Here is a 16,621-nt window from a genome sequence, read left to right on the forward strand (position 1 = left end):
ATTCAACGTCAAGAGTCGAAGTAAGTTGATCAATGGAATCATGTCTCGATAATTCGCCTTGAAAATGCTAATTAGTCATCGCATGACAATTTTCACGAGCATTAAATTTGGGCGAATTTGAATTTTAACTCACAGAAAAAAGAACACATGAAGCTCGTTAGTGAAAACGTTATACGTAAGTCTGTGCTAAAACAAGGTCTCTGTTAGTCATTGTTTTTGCTTCCTTGAGTGACTTACACAAGGTGGCGCCAAATTGTTCAAACTAATCAGAATTAATGGCATCGTACGTCAATCAAATTTGACACTTATGAACGAGAGAGCTGTAGTATACAGACAAGCAAGTCAAATAAAAATTTCCATCACTCAAAATTATTTTCTTTTTTATTCAATAAAAAAATGATTCAAAATCCAAATTTTGCTTGATTGTTATTCAGCTAGACGTGACTTAAAGAATACATTGAATGCCTAGTTGAGCTTTTGTTTTTTTTTTTTTTTGGCGGTGAGGTTGGACTAAAAATGCCTTCGCACCATATAGTAAACGTCGTTACTACGTTTGTGGTGATTCCACTAATAACATCACTCCTCTTCTCTTGGATTTTTTCCTGAACACCGGGACTGCTTCCGAATTGTGTCAAGGTGGGGAGGTCCAAAACGGCGTCCTAAGAAGGACATTTACTTACTCAGTTTGCGTCCAGGGTCGTCTGTTTTGAAAAACATATGTGTTCTTCGGCACATTTTTTTCGAAATTTGAGACAGCATTCCATTTTTCTTTGCCTATCACCATTTTCTCAATTATTTCTTCAGGTGTAAATACCCCAATGGCCCGTTGCAGAGCCGTTCCACCTCTCATATTTAAAGAAGGTGTGCTCTGCTTCATCATGTTCAGTATCTCCATAAATGCAGTTTGGTGGTTCACCTATCCCATTCATCAAAAATACTTGCGCAAGGACCGATGTCCGGCAAAAACTGCGTGAGGTAATAGTTAACTTCACCATGCTTTCTTTCTACTCACCCTCACTACCCATCTGCCGTATTGCTCAGAGCTCCATCCTGCCTGCCCAAATGTGAGCGTTTGAATTCTAATGTCGGAGAAGCATGGTCTTGGAATTCTTGAGATTTTTGCCTGCCATTTCCGTTTGCGCTCTTGTGCTAAAAGATCTATAGGGATAGTTGCGCTGATAACTAAAACCACTGCTTCTGCTACAGTTCTGTATGAAGAAGCCACTCTGAGTACGCAGATGCTTTGCACCGATTGCAGAGTTTTTCGCCGGCATTTAACCCTTAGCGAATCAGCCATAACGAAGCGAGTTCGTCGTGTTCATTAAAAGTTTTCACTTGCGCTGAGTTGAACCTCCAAAGTTTACGATAAGCTTACTTCACATGTCGCTTACTTGGCAGCTCTTCTGGGAGCCTGATTTATGTACGCCCAGTAAGTTAGTCTTGCATCTAAATGCACTACTAGGTATTTGACCACTCTTTTTGTCGATTAAGTGGCGTCGAGGACTTGTATATCTACTTCTAATGGGATAGGTCTCTTGGTTAGAAGAATTAGCTCTGTTTTCTCGGTGGCCGGTTTTTATCCGTGGTCCTCTAGCCATGTTTGTACTCGGATCATCTCTTGATTTAACTCCTTTTGGCTTCGACAGTGTTCCGAGCAATTATTTCAGTTGCAATGTCATGTGCGTATCAAACTAGATGCACATCCTCAGGCATCCCTACTCGAAGAACTTCATCGTAGTTTATATTCGTATAAGAGTACGCGATTGCTTAGATAGCTGCGAATAATTTTAAATAGATTATTAGGGATCTTGAACTTTGTCTTTAAGGCTTAACATCGCACCAACTCTGGGCTTTTAGTATGAATCCTTTTAGGAATTATGTTTTGTTTAGGAAAACATTTTTTTGTTTTGAGATTCATGCAAAAACGAAAATTTCATGTGAAAACATTTAATACTGACTAGTGCTATTTCAAAATCATGTTAAAAAAGAGAGTTGCGTGCATGAGACCATATTGGTAAAAATCCGAAAATGTTTGACTGTTGTCGTGAATTAGTTACCACCATCTAGCAGAGTATGAAAGCTATAAAGCCTTGAATAAGAACTGCATAATATTACACTGGAAAAAGCTAACAAGAAACACGTCTCCTCTACACGCTGAAATGAAAGTGTTTTCGAAATTTTTAAATAGTTCTACTCAAAATTTCACAATTTTAATAAAAAAAAATTAAAGAAACGATTTTTCCTCATTGTAAAAAACGTTCTTCATAAACACATTTCAAAACTGCCTCCTCACCAAATTTGTTGAATGGTAATAAATGTAAATGTGTAATGAAAGGTGATGAAGATGGATTTACGTTAAAAAAAACACCTAATTATTGTTTATGAAAAAAAAAATGTTGTGCACAAGCAATATCGTTCACATAGTAAAATGATTAAAATTTCTATAAATTGGTTTAATTAATTGAAAACCCAAACGCTTTCAAACGAAAACTCCGAACTATTCCACCAGAGAGGAAGGGAAGAGGTAAAAGTATAACGCTTATAAATAAATAATGATGAAAAATTACTGTCACTTAACACAAACATACGTATACGCATACACATACATACTCGTACATGCAATTTGCAAATTGTGGCTTTTTAATCACATGCAGATGTGTGTTTGCGCATAAAAGTTAAGGCGGTTTTAATATTATTATAATAAAATCATAATTAAAAAGCTGAAAGTAAATTTGTCATTTAAATAAATGCATATTGCTATAATTTTAATAAATATAAAATAGAGCTGCGCTAAGGCGATGTAATTTTATGAACGAAAACAAAATTTATTTTATCGATCGAATTTAAACGCTCTATGGAGATTTCGAAGTTCCAGGCACAGAGTTGTTAGTAAATTGTTCTGTTATAGCTTTAAACAGAACTTTTCTAATAATTTGCTTGTATGTAATACAAATGTGCCATATAACTAAATAAAAATTGTTTAATGTATTTTTCATACTTCAAAAATCTTACAAATCATTCTTCCAAAAATTTAACAAATTTCAAAAAATTAAAAATTTTCAATTTTTTAATCAGAATATCTAGACTATCTGGGTATGCAGTTTTATAGATCATTAAATTTTAATATAGTAAAGTGTAAGTTTGAAGTCGATCAAAACTCGCATAAATTTTTTTTTTTCATACAACGTGGATAACTTTATTCCATATAAAGCACTTGTCTCATCATGCCTGTCCTATCGTATGTCGCAGAAGCTTGGATGATAGCAACATCCAATGAGGCGTCCCTTGGAGTGTTTGAGAATATTTTTGGACCTTTGCACGTTGGCGACGGCGCGTTTCATAGGCGAAGGAGCAATGCTGTACGATCTTTATGATGACGTAGACATAGTGCAGGAAATAAAGATCCAACGGCTTCGTTGGCCGGGTAATGTCGTCAGAATGGATATACAGGGTCCAGCACTCGAAGTGTAACCAACTTCAGACCGCTCGCGCATCAGCTACCTATTAGTTGGCACTCCAGAGTATTGTTCATAAGAGCGCGGAAGCATTTTGCCGAGAGTAAAAAAGAAAATCAGTAATTGATTTTGAACGTAATCGTGTGATTGCATTATAAATATTTGACTGGAAAATCAGAACCAGCGATTTTTCGTGAGCTCGAGCCCCTTAAAGTAAATAAAGTTCTTTTTTATCGCAGCATTACTCGTTACAATGATACCGGTAGCATCGCGAAAACGTCATGGAGGTGGTCATCAAAAGACTGCAACGTCACGTGAAATGGTTCAAAAAGTGAAGAGGCGACTTGAGCGAAATCACCGACGGAGTGACAATCAAATGGCGAAAGTACTGAAAATATCTAACCGTAGCATCCATCGCATACTGAAAAATTATCTCAAGTCAAGTCTTACAAGATCCAAAAGGCGCACGATCTCACACCAAAGCAACAACAAGTCAGACTTGAGAGAGCGAAGGAGCTGCTTCGCTTACCTAAAATCTGTCAATTTCCGAACATTGTGTTTTCTGACGAAAAAATTTTTCAAATTGAACAATTCGTAAACTCCCAAAACGATAAGATTTATTTAACCGACCGTTCATACGAGAATTTGAGTAATCGATTGGCCACTAGGAGGCAGATCCCTGCACAGGTAATGATTTGGGCCACTGTAACCACAGATGGGCGCTCTCCAATCGTTTTCATCGAGCCTGGCGTTAAGGTAAATACGAAATATTATCGGGAAAGTATTCTGGAGGTTGCTTTGAAACTGTGGGCAGACAAACATTTCGGTGGCAGACCAAAGACGTTTCAACTAGACTCGGCACCGTCTCACAAAGCTCGAGTGCACCAAGAATGGCTAAAAAACAACGTTCCGAACTTCATAACGTCCACGCAATGGCTCTCAAATTCACCAGAAGCGAATCCGATAGATTATTGTCTTTGGACCATTTTGGAGAGCAAGGTCCGAACTAAAAGATTTACCAGTCTCTAGGTGCTGAAAAAAGTCATTGTCTGCGAGTGGGCCAAAATACCTACCAATTTTCCAAAATACTTACCAACATTCAGGTAGTTTGCGAAGGAATACCTGGTGGATGAGCTGGCCAGACAAGGAACCTCTGAGGTAGTTTGAGTAAGTATGAGCGAAGGGAGTGGATTGGGATCCCCTTAATCACCTACGGTCTGCTCCTGTCTTCCTCTGAATGACAAAATCCCAGCTCTTGAATTTCGCGAATATGCTCATAGGACAATAACCTCGAGATATGCATGCCTTAATACTCGGAATTCCTTCCAATCCTTTTTGCGTCAGCTGTATGGAGGATGAAGTGGAATCATTTCAGCACCTTTTCCTTAGATGTCCTGCTCTCGCGGGGCTAAGGTTTAAGTATCTTGGTTATCGCTCGTACTCGCCTTCGTCCTATCGGTTTTCTTCACCTTATTTCCCTTGAAATAGTACCACAAAGGATGAATCTGATTAATTTGTGTGCCTACTCTCTGGGCAACCTCTAACCTTAGTTTCTTTTCAGGATAACACCCGTGAAGAGGAAACTCCCAAGAGTACTGGCATAGCAGTATGCACGACTTTCAACCTCATGGCTACACCTACGTAGTAAACACCTCTCAACATATCTACAACTCTCCCCGCTGCCAAAATGGTATTACCTCACGGGGTTGGTTAGCTCATAGGCTTCTAGTTATTGCTTACCTCTGAGCACGGCACACCTTAAATCACTATGAATATGTTTTACAAGCGCGCAGAACCCCTTCCTGTTATCAGCATCCACAACATTTTTACGGTTTAAGATGTTAAAGACGTATAACGTCTTTTTTCCTCTTCATGCCGATTAGACAGTTTATGAATATCAATGGAGCTACTTTCTAACTATCCCGTGTGCTGAATGGAATTGGGTTAGGTGGAAGAGAAGTTAACCCTGGCGTGTAGCATACAACCGAGTATATCTGACCTAATAAACATCATGTGCATTTCAAAACACTGCTGGGATGCTGTTTGCTAAGTTGGTGATGCGGTCACTGAGTGAGCTCGATGAAGAAAGGCTAAACAGGTAGCAGTTTCAACAGCGGCAGGTAGAGGCTGATGACGCCTGAGCTTATATTCATTTAGAAGCAGAGTTCCAGGAGAGGTCGAATAGAGACGAACTGACGACAATCGCACACGACTGTGTTTATCACTCACGACTAAATCACACAGTGACAACTCGGAAGTGGTCATGACATTATCGCATTTTCGATGTTCCTTTTGGTCTCATCTACAGTGGAAGAAATTGGAGACTATCTACGACGTATTACCTCCATACGTCCCAAGTAGAGGCTCTGGACGCAGGTTCCTATTGTGGTGAATAGACAGAATCACGGCTCCATCTCTTTGAAACATACAATCCCGGGTTGGACCAGCTTGCCAGTAAGTGCTACTTTGGACTAAGTAGGCAATTGAGTAGTATGGTCCTTCTTCAACAAACAAAACCGTGACTTTCTAAGGCTCTCACCATGCCCGTTCTATTGCATGGCGCAGAAGCTTGGTCGATGGCAAGATTCTGCGGAAGATTTCTGGATTGCACGTTGGTGACCACCAGTATCGCAGGCAATGAAACGATGAGCTGTATGAGCTTTACGACGACAGAGACATAGCGCAGCGAATAAAGATCCAGCGACTATGTTAGCTGGGTCATGTCGTCCGAATGGATACAAACGCTCCGGCTATGAAAGTATTCAATGCGGTCCTATGAGCTGGTAGCAAAGGAAGAAGAAAGGCACTTGGAAATACCAGGTGGAGAAGGACTTGGCTTTACTTGGTATGTCCAACTGGCGCCAGTTGGCATGGGAAAGGAAGGTGCTCCTTGTTAAACTCGGCCTAAGTCCGGGTGTGAAGAGGGGAGGTTTAGTTTAGTGAGAGTATGCACCACATATAATTGGTGTGATGATACAAATTGAAGGTTTCTGACATTTTTATTTTCCCCTAAAAAAAATAAAATTGGGTTAGTTGGTAGCTTGTTTCCCCATGGCTCCTTTCTAACCACGTCGTAAGGATGGGTATCAACTAATGCGTTCATCTACACTTTGGTGAACTGTTCCACCGGTCTTGCCAGTGGGCGATTAATGGCGCCTTATTTTCGAACTTAGTAATCTCAATCTAAAAGCAGAAGCGTAGCTGAAAAATAAGATCACATTATATTTGTTTTTGTAATATATTTGAAGTTCACGAGAATAAGAGAATTTTCAAAAAGCAAATATATTTAATACATATATACATACATATACAATTTGACAATAATAAAATCAATTCTATGAAATAAATGTAAATATTAGCGATTTTCGATGCTTAAACTAACAAACAATAAATCAAACAAAACAACTTCATTTTGCTAAAATAATCAACATTACAGCTAACGAAAGTTATAATTATAAATACTTTGCTGCTTTTTATGCATAATCTGTACTATGTTCCAAATATACAAACAAGAAGGAAGCTAATCTCTCAACATGTACATATGATATAACAGTAAAACCGAGAAATGAATTATTACATACATTTATATATACATACATATGCTTTTCTTTCTTGCAATGATTTGTAACAAACTATTTTGAGAATTTCATAATTTTCTGTTTTGCATTTAATTATTTCTTTCTTGCATTTATTTAATATCACTCTTTTCATATACATATACAAATTTTTCTATGAATGTATTATGTAGACATTGCTGCATGGGAATTACAAATCATGTAGCATCATCCTTGTCATTTCGATCCTCTGATATACTCGATCTCTTGCCATTGGCGTGGTGTGTCTTAACTTCATCCTGGCTAGAGACGGTGATCTTTGAGCTATTTAGATCGGTCTCTTCGGGTATCACTTTGGTACCTTCTTGATCCTGCATGAAAAAGGGAGGAAAGAAAAAAATATAATATTATATAATATATGCCTTTGCATCAGACTGGGCTGTAATTAGTAGTGCTCATGCACTTGGAACTGTACAAATGTTACAAACAATGCGTCTGTGGAACATATCAGAGCATATAGGAGTGTTCACTTATGGACAAGATGGCGCAAAATTAATCACCCTACCGGAGATTTACAATTTTTGCAAATGCCGTCTTACGTAAATCCCATTTGACACTTGTCAAGTAGGCAGTAACGATTTCCATCACACGAAATAATTTTTTTTTTATTTTTTGATTTAGCAAAAAATATTTAACACTAAAATAGGGTGATTAATTTTATGCCACCTATCTAGGGTAAAAATCAAAAATATCGGGTGTTTTTTAAGAGCTTGAGAAATGAAAATGATAATACAAAACAGAAACATTATTGAAATGAATTCTTTTTTATTATAAACTGGCAGATAATTTCATGGCGTTTATTTTTTGATTGGCCCATTCGATCAGTCCAATTTCTGACTACTTTCTCCAATAACTCTCTGAATGATAACTCTAAATAAGCCCAATCAAGAAAAATGCGACGCAAACGATGGTCATTTGGCTTCGATTCTTGCACGAGCTGGCATGTAAGCCGAGATTCTTACGTAAAAATTTTCACTTAGTCGAAGGACAAAGGCCAACAAATTGAGAATGAAGACGAATCAGCGTCCTCTTCAACACAATTTTTTCACGCGTATAGATTTATTATTATTATTATTTTTTTTTTTTTTCAAAATAAATTTTCATAACTTGAATGCATTCCTCTGGCGTTAAACGATGCATAATGGCTTGCCAAATCTTACTGAGCAGAAATGTCAACACTGTTTGCCATTCTCAGCTGTCAAACCTTAGTTATCGATATCCTTAGTTCTCAAGCAGCTAAAAAAACACCCTTTACTTTACTTAATTCAAGCAGTTATAGTTTGTTTTTACTTATTTTACAGTTAATCACAGTAAAAATGTGTATATTTGTATTGAGTTCACTGTTAGAAACAATATTTTGGAGCTTTTTATTTGGTTTTAATGAATTTGAATTCACCTTTTTTATATAAACAAACCAACAAATATATTACTTTAAAATTCAATATATTATTTAATACCAATTCATGCAAAAATATTTCTATACAATTGCATTCGAGTTTAAAATAGTAGAATAAAGAACTTTATACAAATATTTACAATGTCTGGGGAGCAGGTTTTAGAACGGGCACCCAATTTAATAATTAGTTTTTATTTACTTCAAGAAGCCAAGAAAACATGATTTCAAACTGACTACGAAAACTAAAGAATAATGAAAATTTGTACATTATTAAATTACAAACTTACGACTAAATGAACTAAAATATAGTTCAGTTTCTTTGAAATTGAAAAATCTAGCGAGTTAGAATTGCAGATCTCATTAAAACCACGAAGCGCACATAGTGCCAGCTTAATTTATGTATATTGAACTTATTTAGATAGAAAAGGGCAGAATTCTTGAAGATGTAAAAATATGAACACTTTCAAGCAAAATTAGGCAATCAATGTCACTCTTAACTACATTGAAAACCAACGAGCAAACATTGAAAGCGAGAGCAAGAATCGATATCCTACTTTCTTTAAGTTAATCAATAGCAAGCGCGATGTGTATGATGCGATGGAATAGAAAACTTTAACGTTCTTAGTACATATTTCGAAGATAATTAAACTTTTTTTAAATTAATCTATGTTTTATAACGACAGAAAGGGTGGAGTTGAGAGTTGCAACAGCAAGAGTTACTATAGCATTTGGACCTGTGTTCACAATAACAGGTGTTGACGTCGGCAGTATGATGCGCAGTTAGAACTTGTTTCCAAAGCTCAAATTCGCAACCAGTAAGTAAAGCTGTCTAGCAACGTTTTATTAATCAGAAGCTGAAAAACTAGTTTTTTGCGGCGTCCATCCGCTTTCGTCAACGACTAAATAGCAAAGAACTAAATGCTGCCATTAGCAGGTGTTGATTGGCGAATGAGAGAGAAACGGAGAGATGAAAAAATGTGAAATGGATTGCCAAAGTGATCTTTCGCACCAATAGGAATGCGACACATTACAAAGTTTTGACTACTTATTTTTTATTTTAGTTTTTTATGTTTTATTTATTTTTTATTTTTTTTATTTTTATAAAAATATGGTTCATATTCATATTTCAACAAAAAAAAATATAAGTCAAAATTTCTTGCTTTTTACATAATTAAAAAATTTTTCCATCAAAATTTCAAATTCTCTATATCCATTTTTGTCGCCCATTTAATTTTGGTATACATTATACTGTCAGTTTAATGTAGTTCAAAATTAGAATTGATTTTTAATATTTCTTTCTGTAAATTTTTGTGTAATTTTTTCATATGTATACCTATAAAAACGTAGAAGATTTCTTCAAAAGGGTATTACTCAAAAACTGATGCCCTGTAGTTTTTACTTCATTCGAAAACTGCTATGTGTGGCAGCACTTATTCGTGCTGTCAGAGTGGTAAACATTTACCCACACAGGTGCATTCGAAATTAGTTGAGAAATGCTTAACTTCTCCATCGACTGCATTCTAATACCGATATTAAGCTTATATGAGTCATAGCATTGCGGAAAATTGCTGGGCAGATGAGCCAGCTAAACAGGGGACTCTCGAAACGAATTCCGCGCCAAATAAGAGAATAGAAGATCCCTTGAAGTCCCGGAGTCTTCTCCTAGAAAGTCAGAGCTACGCCTCAACTCAGCGAGCACTGGATTCTTACAGAAACATATAAAGTTGGCCCTTTGTGTTCTCGCTTATATATACAAAGTTGAGATATCTTTCTGGTCAGAGGTGCTCAACGGAGCGTCTAAAGCTATTAAAGCCGCACTGTCCAATTGTTTCTCGCACTGCTCTAATTGTTTCTACAGCTGCTGTCTGGAGGATGAGGTGAAATTATCTCAGCACCTTTTTCTCAGCTGTGCTGGTTTCGCCGAGCTGAGATTCTAGCATCTTTCACTTTCTTGTCCCACCTTCGGTTATAGCAGATTTAGATATCACCCATCTGATAAATTTCATCAGTAGCTTGAAACGGTTAATGCAATTACAATTCGGTCATCGTTCGCTTGCATCCTCACCTCACCCAATCCCCGCCCCTTTCTACTTTCCTCTGTGTTTTCCTCTGGATATGATACCGGAAAAACCGAATTTGATTTTTTGTCTAAATGGGCCCTTGCATGGGCAACCATTTAAACTAAGCTATTATTTTAGCTTAGTGTTACCACCTGTTTGTATTTAAAAAATAATATAATTTTTTAAGTAGACGTAAGTATTACTGCATGAATATGAATGCAAATTTCTTTAAGGAAAATGCAATCCAAAAGCTATTTTTGATGGCGTTGCCACCTGATTTTATAAACTAGTATTTTAACACATTTACCATATAATATTGTGATATATACCATAGGTACCAAATTAAAGCAATATAAAGGAAATATAGATTTAATCCAATAATATTAAATTTTTAAAAAGCGTTGCCATCTAATTAAAAAAAGAAACATTAAAATGTATAACTACATTAAATTAGAGGTTAGAATGTAGGCATCAAACGTTGAAAGGAATAATTAAAGCTTTAATTAAAATTCGTTCTGTATGGTGTTGCCACCTAACTTTTAAGAGGCAAATGGTAAGCAATAGTATAGATAAATCAACTAGAACATTTTATTTAAAAAATATTTCTTGAATGAGTTCACCACTTATTTTGTAACTCAAAGAGTATTAGAATAACTTTTTAGTATAAAGTATACAACAAAAAGCAATCAAATTAAACGGATATAGTTTACCTTTACTCGTCAAAAATGTAATGTTTCTAGGCGCATATACTCGTAAATGCTAAATATTGTGTACTCGTATCTCTGCTATGAAACAGCTCCTTTTAAAAACAGCCATTTGCCGTTCGGAATCGGCTTAAACCTACTGGCCTTCATTTTTGATCGATTGACTTAACAGCTATATTTTATTATAATTATTGTACTTGCGCTGGGGCGAGAGTGAAAAAAACTTGATCTACAAATGGCGTCGGCGTTATACCTCACCTCTTCTTTGGTTAATCTGGTCAGCAGAGTTTCAAACCGGAGCCTAGGTAGCAAAAATATGACTAATAACAGGATGATAGTTTCTAATTACAAGCGAATATACGAAGTGATAAGCCATACAATTTATCTAAGTCGACGAAACTATAAAATTTACTAAGCCAATTTATTAGAAAGAATTGGCCCAATTTTTGTAACTTTTGTAAGAATTATAATACTACAAAGTTTTCAAATTCATTGATTCGAATTCAGGATGTAAATACCAGAGCCATATAATAAAAAATAATTTGATAGCCTAGCAAAGATTCAAATAGTGAATAGTAAAAAATAGTTAAAGTGGAATTCTGAGTGTAATTGATAGTAAAATTAGACGAGGGATCGATATATGTCATTTATATAGAAATATGAACTCATTAACTCGAGTACGAAATGGTCGCTTGACTCTTTTTGATAGAGAGTTAAAATGTGTTAGGGAATTATATCTCGAAAAATGTCTCTAAGATATAATCTGAGAGAATCTGTATAAAATGAAAATTTAATAACAACTTTTTAAAAAACTTAAATATGTAACGAATCAGTGCACCAAAACAATCCGAAATTCAATTAGAGAGGCAAAATACCCACACACATAGGCAGAAAAAAGCCCACATATACTTGCATACATGGGTGTATATATAAGAATGTGTGGTATATGCACAAACAATGCAAAGCCGTAAAATAGTTGCAAATCCCTGGCGCCTAGGCGCTTACGCCTAACTGTATCCACCAATAAATTTCAATGATTTACCACCTCAGCCGGCGCAACCACTACCACCAATCTACTATTTATACGATGGTTTATTTTATTGCTTTTGTTTTTCATTTGTATTCCAATCTTACTTATGCGTCCAATATGTTGTTGTTATTTTTTATTGTTTCCGCCAGTTTAATAACTGTTGTTGCGGCGTGTTTTGTATTTCTAGATGATCAGACGACGCTTTTAAATGATTTTTTTGCAAGCGAACATGAAATAAACCATACAAATACAGCATTGAAAAATATGTTTGTACGTGCATATACTACAGTATTGTGCAAATGCTAAGCAACAATTTTCTACTGACTCATATGAAATTTTGTTTCAAAAGTATATAAATAAATAATCATAATAAAATATGTACCATAATTTGTTTTCCGATTCCTATTTAAAGATTAAATTGGTTAAAAAATTAATCACCAATTGAACAGAATGCGGCGGAAGTTCAACTCAAGTGATAATAGCAGATATATCTCTACAAATACGTATGAGAATACATAGAAAACTTATTCGAAAGAACATCACTTAAGAACAAACGCAAAACCGTTAGAAAGCCTAGGGGTGGTAGTTCTCATTATGGCAGCATAAAACGCCCCCACTAATTTACAAGGAAATCCTGCTGAAGTGACCGCCTTTGGCTAGATTTAGATACGGGTCGCTCAGTTGAATTAACTATCGGAGAGCGAAAGGCTTATAGGTCAGAGATGGTTTGCGTGTAGTGCATTTTAGCAAGGTGCTGCCACCTGTTTGTATTTGAAAGAGATTAATTAAAAAAGAGTGATTAAAAAAATATTAAGAAAAAAAAAACATTTTTTCCAAAGCCAATTTTTGTATAGCGTTGCCACCTGAATTTTATTCTAATAATAGCAACTTATAACACATTTAACTTGATTGATAAGGATTGGTATGCCATGAAAAAATGTTAAACAAACTTTAATAATTGAATATTTTTATCTGGCGTTGCCACTGGATTTTTATTGCAAAAACAGCAACTTATGATAAATTTCATTTGAATACTAAAACAAGGATATCAGATAAAAGGTGTCGAAATAAGTTTTAAGAAATATTATACCTGGTGTTGCCATCTGTATTTGTTTTCTAATTAAGAAATTGATTGCAAATATAAATTAATTGCAAAAGAATATATGTAAAAATAGCTTTAACCCAATAATATTTTTAAAAGATGTTGCCATCTAATTTTAAAGAAAAATTTAAATTCATAACAAAATTTAGTGAGAATGGAATAAGGGCATCAAAGAAAAGTTGTTCAAAATGATGAGCAAAGCTTTAATTAAAATTATGTGTGTATAGAGTTGCCATCTAAATTTTATGGCGAAAATTTAACAAGAGTACAAATGAATGCAGATTAGGATGAGAGTTGCACGCAAATTATGATAGAAACCGTTTTAATTAAAAATAATTTTTTGAATGGTGTTGCCACTTACTATTTAATTTTACGAGCAAGGGATTTGGTTGCATGACTAAAAATACATATACATATATATAAATTTTGAAACTGCATTAGACGGAAACCACTAACGATTTTAGAAATTAATTATTCCTCACGTTAAGTTATGTGTTTCGCTACTTGTGTACTAAAAATAGAAATTGCTTCCCTTTGTGTATCCTAAATTCAAAGTGTTTTAGTGTTTTATTAAATGTATTTAATTTTATTCCCAAAGCAAAGCGCTGAATATTTTGTGTTGTGAGCGCATGATGATTTTTTTGTTTAAGATTTCAATTTCTTCCAGTTAAAATTTGTTTGTTATTTTCATAAATAATTTTTTATATTTTTATTACTTTATTTTATTTATTTGTGTATTTTTATATTTTATATACATTTTTAAACTTTATGCCAAATTTATAAACTTTCAGCAAGTTTAATTTAAATTTTGAACTTTTTAATCATGAAAACTACGCCATCCATGGCTTTGGACATCATACTACATCTGCCACCTCTAGATCTATTCTGCAAATAGTCAGGCTGCCTGCTCCGCTTTAAGGCTCAAAGCGAGCTCTCAATGGAGGACTGTTACACATGGACATTCAACCATCTTAGACTCCTACACGGATATACCCTGTGACTGTGATAATCACTCTCCCATTCTCTGCTTCGAACGGAATTTCCTAATGAAAATCCCTTCTAGACTGGAATGGCTTGAAGAAGAGTCTACACCCAACACACCCGTTAAGATTTACAGGGACGAATTTAGAATGGGCACTGGTGTAGGTTCAGGGTTATATTGCGAAGAGCTTTCTACTAGTGAATCGTTTAAACTACCGGATCACTGTAGTGTTATTCAAGCTTTCACGAAGCCTTAAAATGGTTAAAGATAAACAGAATATCAACAACAGATATCTGCATTCTATCAGACAGCCAAGCTGCCCTACGAGCCCTGGATGCATTCCAAACAACATCAAGGAGTGTCTTACGTTGTCGCCAATCTCTAAATGAGATGGCCAAGCAATATCGTATGGTCTTATGCTGGCTTCCAGGCCACAGAGATATACCAGGGAACTGTAGGGCAGACCAACTTGCAAGAGAAGGTACCTGTACACCAAACATAAGAAATTTTATGGAGGTACCATTCGCAACTTTAAGCTTCTTATTAAGGACAGACTAATCAGTTCTGCAAATCAAAGATGGATTAGCGCTATCACCTGTGAAATTGCTAAACAAACATGGCCAAGGCTAAATCTACGTGTGTCCAAGATTATTATAAAATTGAGTAGACTTCAAATTAGGACCTTAGTAGGGGCCCTCACAGGACATTGTCTCATAGGAAATCATGCAAGGGGATTAGGCGTTTACACGCATGATTTCTGTCGTCGCTGCAGAAATAAAGAGGAGTTGGAAACAATTCAACACCTTTATTGCACATGCCCAGCTTTAGCCAGAAACAGGAACCGATATTTAAAATCCTACTTCTTAACGAATATAGATAATCTATAAACTTTAGGAATCAACAATCTTTTACGCTTTGTCAAAACCTCAGGATGGTTCAATATGGAGAGGGAAATGTAGCCCAGCCCCCGCGGCTCACAACGGACCCATCACGTGGTCTAAGTGGCAACGTTGTCTCTATACGCGATGCGGCTGCCAAACCTAACCTAACCTGATCTGAATTTTTAGACAAAATTCGAATCCGAAGTTTCTTAGCTCATGCATGAAGTAGCGGAAAAATCGCTGGAATTTTTTTTGTTCTGACCGCTTTTTGCACTTTATTGCATAAAAATAATGTATTTCTTCATCAGAGTCTTGCTTAGCGAAAATAGCATAGCATCACTTAAGATGCGCGTACTGTTCGCGAACTTTAGCAGTCGATCGAGCTCCAGTTCAGGGATAGATTCCAGCCTTTCAAAGGTGTGAGTACCCAGGTAGCGTAGTCTTGTTTTCGAAAGAGCCGAACAGTAGCATAGAAGATGCTCCAAGGCTTCTTTTATACTCGGCTCGTTACATTTTCTGCAGCCGTCTTTAATTGTTAAATTTAGCTTGTAAGTGTGTGCTGCAGCTAGGCAGTGCCCTGATAGTATACACAGTAAAATTCTACAGTTCCTTCTATCGGGCCATATAACCTATTCAATATACCTATCATCATATGCGCGTTTACATATGGTACTAACAACTTTACAATTGGTTAAACTAGGACAATCTCCCGTTCGCCTTTCTTAGCAGTTCTTTTTGAATTTTGCGCAGGGGCTTAAGTATCTGACTTATTAGATCCCTTGCAAGTCTCGCGTCTTCTTTAGCTATTCCTTCCACTGTCTCGTTTCCCTCTATGCCTTTATGTCCAGGAATCCAATAAGCACAAAGCCTGCGGTTACGAGCGAGCTTGTTGATTGCTTCCTTGCATTCAAGGACATTTTTCGATTATACATAGTATGATTTTATCGCTTTTATAGCCGCTTGGCTATCCTCATAGAAGTTTATTGCGCAGTCAACAGTTTTAAAGAGCTAGAAATACGAATAAATTGATAAACTATAATTAAATGAGGAATAAATATGAGCGGAATTCCAACACTCCCATCCCACCTTCTCAAATGAATGGCAAATAAAAACGGTTTTCTGAGCAAACCTACATCTTCAATATAGTTTGTGAGACTTATAAATAACAAAAACTGTAATTAAGGGGATTTGCATAAGAGCTCTGTTAGCCAAGCGTTAGGGCGTTCATAGAAAATTAGAGGTTGTTTCCCAGCTAGAATGCCCAGCTAGAACTTTTTGATCAAAGTTTACAATGCTTTGTTTAGTTAATTGCTTGCTTTATCTTTATTTTCGGTTTGACTCATTTCCATACTTTAATAAAAATTAGTTAATTCTTATGTTAATTTAATACAAATTTA

At 35.8% G+C, this 16,621-nt stretch overlaps 1 protein-coding gene across 2 annotated transcripts in view; it reads right to left on the minus strand.

The window, feature by feature from the left end:
• Positions 1–6,721: 6,721 nt before the first annotated feature.
• Positions 6,722–16,621, minus strand: part of LOC129247702 (uncharacterized) — a 117,289-nt gene continuing 107,389 nt past the window's right edge. For both annotated transcript variants that reach the window (XM_054886954.1, XM_054886953.1), the window contains one exon: positions 6,722–7,380. In XM_054886954.1, coding sequence (XP_054742929.1) covers positions 7,228–7,380 — 153 coding nt within the window. In that variant the 3' untranslated portion in view covers positions 6,722–7,227. The remainder of the gene's footprint in view (positions 7,381–16,621) is intronic.

This window comes from Anastrepha obliqua, chromosome 5 (assembly GCF_027943255.1).
Source record: "Anastrepha obliqua isolate idAnaObli1 chromosome 5, idAnaObli1_1.0, whole genome shotgun sequence".
NCBI lineage: Eukaryota > Metazoa > Arthropoda > Insecta > Diptera > Tephritidae > Anastrepha > Anastrepha obliqua.